This window comes from Salvelinus fontinalis, chromosome 30, assembly GCF_029448725.1.
Source record: "Salvelinus fontinalis isolate EN_2023a chromosome 30, ASM2944872v1, whole genome shotgun sequence".
NCBI classification, from domain to species: domain Eukaryota; kingdom Metazoa; phylum Chordata; class Actinopteri; order Salmoniformes; family Salmonidae; genus Salvelinus; species Salvelinus fontinalis.
Window position 1 is genome coordinate 10,503,995 of NC_074694.1, and position 9,678 is coordinate 10,513,672.

General features: G+C 40.7%; 1 protein-coding gene across 1 annotated transcript; it reads right to left on the reverse strand.

The window, feature by feature from the left end:
• Nucleotides 1-2,629: 2,629 nt before the first annotated feature.
• On the reverse strand, nt 2,630-9,378 carry plaub (plasminogen activator, urokinase b). The gene is made up of 11 exons (XM_055889699.1): nt 9,193-9,378; nt 8,335-8,386; nt 8,103-8,204; nt 7,699-7,852; nt 7,378-7,481; nt 6,991-7,035; nt 6,587-6,794; nt 5,882-6,033; nt 5,467-5,607; nt 4,734-4,882; nt 2,630-3,063 (listed from the first exon to the last, which is right to left on the reverse strand). The coding sequence occupies exons 1-11, from the start codon at nt 9,256-9,258 to the stop codon at nt 2,869-2,871; spliced, it is 1,368 nt and encodes a 455-aa protein (XP_055745674.1). The 5' UTR covers nt 9,259-9,378; the 3' UTR covers nt 2,630-2,868.
• Between the last annotated feature and the right edge of the window lie 300 nt (nt 9,379-9,678).

The following is a 9,678-nucleotide window of genomic DNA, read 5'->3' on the forward strand; positions in this document are numbered from 1 at the left end:
CTCTGAGGTATGGGGTTGTAGTTCTCTGAGGTGTGGGGTTGTAGTTCTCTGAGGTGTGGGGTTGTAGTTCTCTGAGGTGTGGGGTTGTAGTTCTCTGAGGTGTGGGGTTGTAGTTCTCTGAGGTATGGGGTTGTAGTTCTCTGAGGTGTGGGGTTGTAGTTCTCTGAGGTGTGGGGTTGTAGTTCTCTGAGGTGTGGGGTTGCTCCCAGGACACTCCCCTGTTAATAGTCTGGAATGCATGTGGGTTTGGCAGCTGGTCAAGATGGGTGGCTGTGTCCCAAATGGCACCCTATTCCCTATGTAGGGCACTACTTTTAAAAATGTAACTAGGCAAGTTAAGAACAAATTCTTATTTACAATAACAGCCTAGGAACGGTGGGTTAACTGCCTTGTTCAGGGGCAGAACAACAGATGACAACCATGTCAGCTCAGGGATTTGAGACATAGCCCCTGGCCTCCTTCTTCCACACAGACCTGATATAGAACTGTTGATAGTTTGTATTTAGTTCCTACTCAAACATTTCTGGTGGCATGAGTAAGTGTTAAGTGTTTACACATTTCATTGTTATAACTATTGTGAAGTAAACAGATGCATACTGTGCCCTATGATGCCGTGCTATCATTTGCTGTATTAGGAATTGTCCTGATATTGCTGAAAGCATTCTTTAGAATGCAGTGTTTAATTGCTCAATTGTAATTATTTCGCCACTATGGCCTATTTATTACCTTACCTCCCATATACAGACTTTTCTATAGTGTTATTGACTGTACGTTTGTTTATTCCACGTGTAACTCTGTGTTGTTGTTTGTCGCACTGCTTTTGCTTAATCTTGGACAGGTCACAGTTGTAAATGAGAACTTGTTCTCAACTGGTCTACCTGGATAAATAAAGGTGAAATAAAAATAAATAAAAATAAATAATAAAATATGTTTTGAGAAAGGCTCTTTTGAAGCCTCAACAACACTACTCTGTCTGTACAAAGGCCTTGCAATTCCATGGATAGTAAACACCTGACACCATCTGGTGGTGAAATGTACTAAATACAATAGGTTGAAATAATTGAGGAAATTCGATTCTCACTATCATGCACCAATTAGAACCTGTACTACATTATTATACTGGAAAATGACTACGGGAGGACTTTCAAAATGTTGTTTTGTATCAAATGTAAATCTTACAAGCTTCTTAAGTTAAACCGTTGTGTCGTTTTAACTCAGCTAGCCACCCCATCTTCACTAAACTCTATCACCTATGTATACTTGGTACTGTACAGAGGTAGCGTGATATATATCTCTGTAGGTATCACTGCATGACTTTAAAAATTGGATTTGGTTCATGTTTGTTACTCATCCCGTCTCAAGTTCTCTGGTGAAACCCGGAACCGGATGATGTCACCGTAGGTTACTGTAACCGTGGGGACCCCAGCTCTGAGTATGTAATTCCTGCCATGGCTGATGCGTTTTCCACACCCCTCCTTTCCCACACTTTCCCCTCGATAACAAATTCCCAAAGCGTTAAAACAAAAATAACACAGTGGGTCAGGGACAGCTGCCGTGGTGCTGCTAGTGGCTTCCTGTGAGGAGGGCTTCCACTAAATCCCTGCACTGCGTGTCAAGTTCTCCAGCACAGACACACACACAGAGCGCTGCGTGTCTAGTCTCACAACAGTTGTCATGACTTCCCTGCCAGGCTGAAGACAAGGTAAGCCCCCCTCTTCTCCCCACTCTGTAACTCACCACTCAGACCTTTAAATGGTCTGGAGAGACAAAGTGGAAGAGAGAGAGAGAGAGATCATTGTGCCTAGTAAGTATTAGAATATAGTCATGGACTAGGTATGAAATAAATATGTAAAAGAGTTTTAGCTAAATTACCCAAAACAATAGTAACGCTAATGTAATTCATTGTGTGAAAAACCATGACAAAATTAAAATAAAGATTCTGAGTTACAAGCAGATAATATTTCTTGCCAATAGAGATGGAATTTGTCTTTCGACAGCTGCAATTCAACAACAAGAAGTCTCCTTTTATGGGTTGAATGGAATGAGTTGGGAAACTCAGGTTCAACACTATAGGCCTCTCATCAGGCACTAATAACACTGAAGAATTCCAGAAACATAGGCTAAATGTTTTACCATTAACTGACTAACTTTGCCCCAGGCTAATTGTTACCACATACATTAGAAGCATTGGTTCAACAGAAAGAGAACTGGCAGGTGGACAAGACTGGCAACTGACTGACCCCTACAAAATCACACAAATCTGTTATTAACAAGACCTGTAATTGGAGATATGAAGCATTCCTTTCATCCAGGTGACAAATAGAAGGCAAAACTCTAGCCTTAATTACATTTAAATGGCCATCGGGTAAAAGATCTCAAACCTTGTGGTTCAAGGTTGACCACTGGTCCATACAGATTCCAGATTCATGACTAGGTCAAGGCTCCTGGGTGGTGAGGATTGTGTGGGTGTTGTGGGTGGATTAAGGTGGTGTATGTTATTAGGTAGTATGATAACCATATTACAAGCTGTCACTGGTGAGTCACTGGAAGGAGATCCTCCCACATTTGCTACAGTAGACGTTCAAGGTTAGAAGTTGAAACCGTTTTGTAATACCATTAGATTTGTGAGTAATATAAAAATGCTTTATTGTTGCCCCTTTTGAAAAGACAGAAGTACAAAAATATGTTTACATTTCAGTCGTTAAAATACTTATATTCCTATATGTACAATTATACAACATGATATAGTGTCTATAACCGACCCTACGGAGTTTATTTCTGTAGGTACATAGACCCTGAGGAGGTTATTTCTGTGGGTACATAGACCCTGAGGAGGTTATTTATGTAGGTACATAGACCCCGGGGAGGTTATTTCTGTGGGTACATAGACCCTGAGGCGATGGAGGATAAGCCAGTTTTTTCTTCGATCCACTTGTTGTAGTTGGTCACTGCTGTGTACACGCCTGGTCGTAAGGCTCTAGAACAGCCCTCGCCCCAACTGACGATTCCAAAAAGGAACATTCGATTATCCACCTCACACACCATGGGCCCTCCGGAATCACCCTGGGAAAGACAGAGGAATACTGTATAATATACGACAAGACATATTTTTTCATTGTTTTTGCTCTGTACCCCGAGCACTTTGGATTTGAAGTGGTACAATGACAATGACTCTCCAGCTTTAATTTGAGGTTATTTTCATTTAGAAATTACAGCGCTTTTTTGTACATAGTTCCCATTTTAGGTAACCAAAGGTATTTGGACGAATTTACTTATATGTGTAGTAAAGTAGTCAAAAGTGAAGTATTTTGTCCCATATTCCTAGCATCAATGGCTGCAGTACATGAAGTGTGTGACTCTACAAATGTGTTGGATGCATTTGCAGTTTGTTTTGATTGTGTTTCAGATTATTTTGTGCCCAAAATGGTAAATAATGTATTGTGTCATTTTGGAGTCACTTTCTTGTAAATAAGAATAGAAAACGCTTCTAAAGACTTCTACATTAATGTGGATGCTATGCTACAATGATTACAGATAATCATTAATACATCGTGAAGGATGATGAGTGAGAAAGTTACAAAGGCACAAATATCATACCCCTAAGACATGCTAACCTCTCACCATTACCAATAACAGGGGAGGTTAGCATTTTATATCATACCCCAAGACATGCTAACCTCTCGCCATTACAATAACAGGGGAGGTTAGCATTTTATATCATACCCCCAAGACATGCTAGCCTCTCACCATTACCAATAACAGGGGAGGTTAGCATTTTATATCATACCCCCAAAGACATGCTAACCTCTCACCATTACAATAACAGGGGAGGTTAGTCTTTTATATCATACCCCCAAGACATGCTAACCTCTCACCATTACAATAACAGGGGAGGTTAGCATTTTATATCATACCGCCAAGACATGCTAACCTCTGACCATTACAATAACAGGGGAGGTTAGCATTTTATATCATACCGCCAAGACATGCTAACCTTCTCACCATGACCAATAACAGGGGAGGTTAGCATATTATATCATACCCCCAAGACATGCTAACCTCTCACCATTACCAATAACAAGGGAGGTTAGCATATTATATCATACCCCCAAGACATGCTAACCTCAGGGGAGGTTAGCCTTTTATATCATACCCCCAAGACATGCTAACCTCTCACCATTACCAATAACAGGGGAGGTTAGCATTTTATATCATACCCCCAAGACATGCTAACCTCTCACCATTACAATAACAGGGGAGGTTAGCATTTTATATCATACCGCCAAGACATGCTAACCTTCTCACCATTACCAATAACAGGGGAGGTTAGCATTTTATATCATACCGCCAAGACATGCTAACCTTCTCACCATTACCAATAACAGGGGAGGTTACCATTACCAATAACAAGGGAGGTTAGCATATTATATCATACCCCCAAGACATGCTAACCTCTCACCATTACAATAACAGGGGAGGTTAGCATTTTTTGGGGGGTTATGATATCGATGACTCTAACTTTCTCACGCATCATTATTCACAAGTAATTCATAATAAAAAAAAATTATGCAAAGTTATACTCTAAATACAGAATATTTCTCATGGAGAAAGAATATCCTTATATTGTTCTTACATGTCGTTCTGTTTTTACTTTGAATGACATGATTATTTTCCAAATAGATATTAACCGCTGAGGATAAATTTTAATCTGAAGTCACTTCTGCATATCATACCTTGCATGCATCTTGACTCCAGTCCGGTCTCCCAGCACAGAACATGTTTTCTGTGATCAGGTTTCCGTAGTACGCCTTATCTGAGCAGACGTCATGGGCCAAAAGGTTCACCGTTGCCTCCCTCAGGTACTGTGAATTGTACCATAAACCTGAATGAAGAAAAAGGACACAACATAAGAAAGCACTCAACAGGTAAATAAAAATCTATGTTACGTAGGCATGAAAACAAGTAAATATATCATGGGAAAGGAAATGGGAATGGATCATATCAAGTGATTGATACATTTAAAATAAGAGGTCTAGGATAGTATTGAAAAAGTTCTCAGACTCAGAGCTCCGTATTACATTATAATGAATATTATATGGACCTGATCCTAGACTAGCACTCCTACTCCGGGGTGGCAGGTAGCTGAGCGCTCAGAGAAGCGGGCCAACAAACAGAGAAACTAGGTTTGCTGGTTCAAATCCCAGCACAGACAATATACCATTGCCTGCCATTGTGCTCTTGAGCAAGGCACTGAACCACCTATAATTGCTCCAGGGGCGCTGCAATGTGCCCGACCCATTGCTTCCAGCACTTCAGGGGGTGTATGTGTGTCTCAGGGGGTTGGGTTGTGAGATAAACTCACATTTCTATTCTCTGTAAGTTAATAAACAAATATGGCACATCTTCTCCTACTGTGAGATGCTTTATGAATACGGGCCCTGGTATGTTGTAGATGATCCTCCTTACCCTCCTTCTGTCTTCCGTAGCCAGCTATCTCACAGGAGGATCCGGCGCCGAGGGCCTGGCGTGCCGGGGGCAGGCAGACAGTCCTCACAGAGCTGCTCTCCACTGCACACTGACCATCTACAGCCTTTAACTTCAGTAGAGCTGTATGAGCAAACACATCAACCACTCTGTGTTATTATCATGACAGTCTCAAATACCATGACACATGTACTGAAGTTTCATACTTTACATTCGCAGAACATACAAACTCAAAAATCAATACCACAGTGAGATTTGAATTCAATCGCCCTGGTACCAGACCTGTTTGTGTTTATTTTTGTGATGTCTGTGCCAACTCTTCTGGTCATTGGCGTGAGAGGATTTGGCACAGACAGCGCAAACAGATTTGGGACATAAAAGCAGTGTTCATTCGTACCGATGTCATTGTTGAAGTTGCCTTCACTGTTTTCGAACTCTGCGTGCATGATGATCTCTTCCACCTGAAACGTCTGTTCTTTGGTGTCGTCAGTCTCATTGATGGCACTCTTCCCCAGAGTGACGAAGAGGCTGCCGGCTTTAGTTGGAGAGCTGTGTGTGGAAACCCCAACATTTGTTTTTACACTGCTGCTTCTCGCTGTTTATTATCTATGCATAGTCACTTTACCCCTACCTACATATAGAGATTTACCTCGACTAACCTGTACCCCTGCACTTTGGTGTTGAATGTATTGGCTGGTGCAATCACATGTCCCCTTTAGGGGATTAACTATTTACTGCTCTGGGCTAAGTCAGGGTTTCTTGGTAGTCTTAAACAAATCTACCTTGAAACAAAATGTACACGCCTCACAAACATGGTTATGGGCTTAAAAAAGAAGACATCTTTACCATGTATAAAGATGTAGAGATATATATCTATAAGATATAGAGATATAGAGTTGAAATGTATTAATGTTGAGTTTGCATCCCAATATTACACTTTATATACACACACACATCACAGAAAATGGAAATATAACAAAACAAGTCAGCCAGGAACAACATCTCAAGAAGGGGGCCGGGTCCTATCATAAAGGACACTGGTACTGTACACCCTCACTGGCTTGTTACCGTTGAGAAATGTCAGCGCTGCCTCTTACAGTACCTGTCAGGGAAGCAATGGGCAGCAGACAGAACCCAGCAGGGAGAGATCAGACTACCGCCACAGCGGAACGAGTTCTCTTTAGACTGACGGCTCGTCCAGAATATGGCAGCCATCCACGGGTGGGATTCCACTGCGGCAACTGTCCCTCCTACGATCTTCATCTGCTTCCTGGTACGCTGGCCACACGTGGACTCTGTCAGACTGGACGCTGTGATAGTGGAAACCAAACCAATTGCAATGAAAACAAGACTGAAAGAGCATGGGGAAAATGTTAAGTTGCTTTAATGTATATTCAAATTGCTATATGAATTTAACTGAATGAGCATGGAAGAAGGATAGTTACGTATTATATTTAGAATTATATTAATTTTGTACGGTAGCAAGACCAAGCAAATTCATCTCACCTGTGTCTGGTACAGTGGGCTCAGTGGGCAGATAATCAAGTGGACCTGCAAGATGTTGAAGTTGATACCACTGTACATTACAGCACAGAATAACGTGGTAATAACGTTGTAATAACGATGTAATAGCGTTGTAATAACATGGTAATAGTATGGTAATAGTATGGTAATAGTATGGTAATAGTATGGTAATAGTATGGTAATAGTATGGTAATAGTATGGCAATAGTATGGCAATAGTATGGCAATAGTATGGTAATAGTATGGTAATAGTATGGTAATAGTATGGTAATAGTATGGTTACATGTTACTCACAATCAAAGCCAAACAAATGATGAAATAATCAAAACAACCGTTAAGGGGAGAGAGAATGAAAATAAGTTAAATGTACCTGTCTCCACAGGTACGCCACAGCGAGGGATATCACAGTATTCCTGTACCTGCTCAACACCCTTCATGACATAACACCACGGACGACGTTTGTACTCCAGATTCCTGAAGTCAAAAAATGGATTTCCTCATTACACACTGCACATTTGAATTTACAAATAACTGTTGAGTGAAACATCTGAACAGTCCAATCCCAAATGGCACCCTATTCCCTATATTGTTCCCTGGTCGAAAGTAGTGCACTATATAGGGGGCCCTGGTCAAAAGTAGTGCACTATATAGGGAATAGGGTGCCATTTGAGAGTCGGATAAAGGCCCCTACCTGCAGTAGTTGTGCCTCCCGGAGTAGACGTCAGACACCATCAGGCGTTTTCTGGTGTCCAGGTCCCACCCCAAACACCTGCTCCCACTCTCTGACTGAGACACTTTACCTCTGTAGTACATCCCAGTTCCCGTGTAGCAGGTGGCTGCTGTATCTGAAGGAAAATACAAAAAAAATAATGAAACATATTGATCGATTGACTCATTGATTATGTTGTACTTCACTGTCCTTCGTGAGGAAATTATTTCCACAGCTCAACAAGTTCGATATGTACACGCACGCACACGCACACACACACAAGTCACATAGAATTTTAACAAGAAAGATTTTCTTCCCCCCATCAATTCAAAGTGTCAGAGGTACAGTAGTTGTTAAGTGTCCAAATGTAAAAGAGTGTTTCTTACCTAACTCACAGTGTTTGCCACCGTAACCAACTGTGCATAAGCAGAACATGTGTTCTCCGGACAGGGCAGGGACAGAGGTGCCACCATGACGACAGAGGCCACCTAGAAACAGTAACAGGTGAATACATTTTTTTCTTTTTTTTTTAAGAGTGAGAAGCTTGTGTACATGTGGTAAAGATATATTTGATTGTTGTATATTTGGTGACGTAGAGCTTGATTGAGCTAGATGTACCTGATCTTCGGTAGGGGAAATTAGAAATCTGTCTTTTCTGTCTCAGCAAGCCCTGTGAAGAACAGAAATCCGTTATGAAAAAGCATTGTGGTATGATACAGCATTGGCTCGACACGGATGCAGTATTGTTATGGATGCCATGACATCAGACACATGGTTATGTTCAGTGGTGTAAAGTACTTGAGTAAAATACTTGAATGTACTACTTAAGTCGTTTTTTGGGGTATCTGTACTTTACTATTTATATTTTTTGACAACTTTTACTTTACTACATTCCTAAAGAAAATAAATGTATTTTTTACTCCATACATTTCCCCTGACACCCAAAAGTACTCGTTACATTTTGAATGCTTAGCAGGACAGGAAAATAGTCTGATTCACACACGTATCAAGATAATATCCCTGGTCATCCTACAGCCTCTGATCTGGCGGACTCACTAAACACATGCTTCCTTTGTAAATTATGTCTGAGTGTTGGAATGTGCCCCTGGCTATCCCTACATTAAAATAACAAGAAAATGGTGCTGTCTGGTTTCCTTAATATAAGGATTTTTAAACGATTTATACTTTTACTTTTGATACTTAAGTATATTTAAAACCAAATACTTTTAGACTTTTACTCAAGTAGTATTTTACTGGATGACTTTCACTTTTACTTTAGTCATTTTCTATTAAACTATATTTACCTTTACTCAAGTATGACAATTGAGTTATTTTTCCACCGCTGGTCATGTTTTACATCCCTCTGACAAATACAGGAAGCATTCCGGAAACTTTGATAATGAATCTTAAAATACTAATAGACATGGCAAAAATGTGCTGCAGTGTAAAACACAACTACAGTTTAACACTCCTTACCGTCTCACTCTGTGACACCCCTGCCAGGGTGGTTGTCAAAATCAGCAGCAAAATACTCCTTCCCATTCTGTCTCTGTTGAGTAAAGTATCTATTGTACTTCTTGCACAAAGAGTTTGGAGAAATCGTGTGGTTAGGACTTGCAGTGTTTCTCAGTAGTAGTCCTCGGATCTCACGGAGGGGCAAAATGTTTCTCTGCTGCTTATATAGAGTGAGGAACAGATGTGATTGGTTAGAAGGAAGCTCGTTGACAGGTTGGGCATGTCTAAACCGTGTGAAGGAACACTGTGGGATTATCACAGGAAGACACAATCCTTATTGATGATTCACGTTTGATTCTACAGAAAGAGCAGCACTCGACAACTGTCAGGAAACATGCCAAAACACATGTTGATGACTACGTACAGATGCAAATAAGTTCACTGAATATGACTGTTTTTGCATTATGGACTGAATATCTGAAGATCATATTAAGTAGAATAATGACA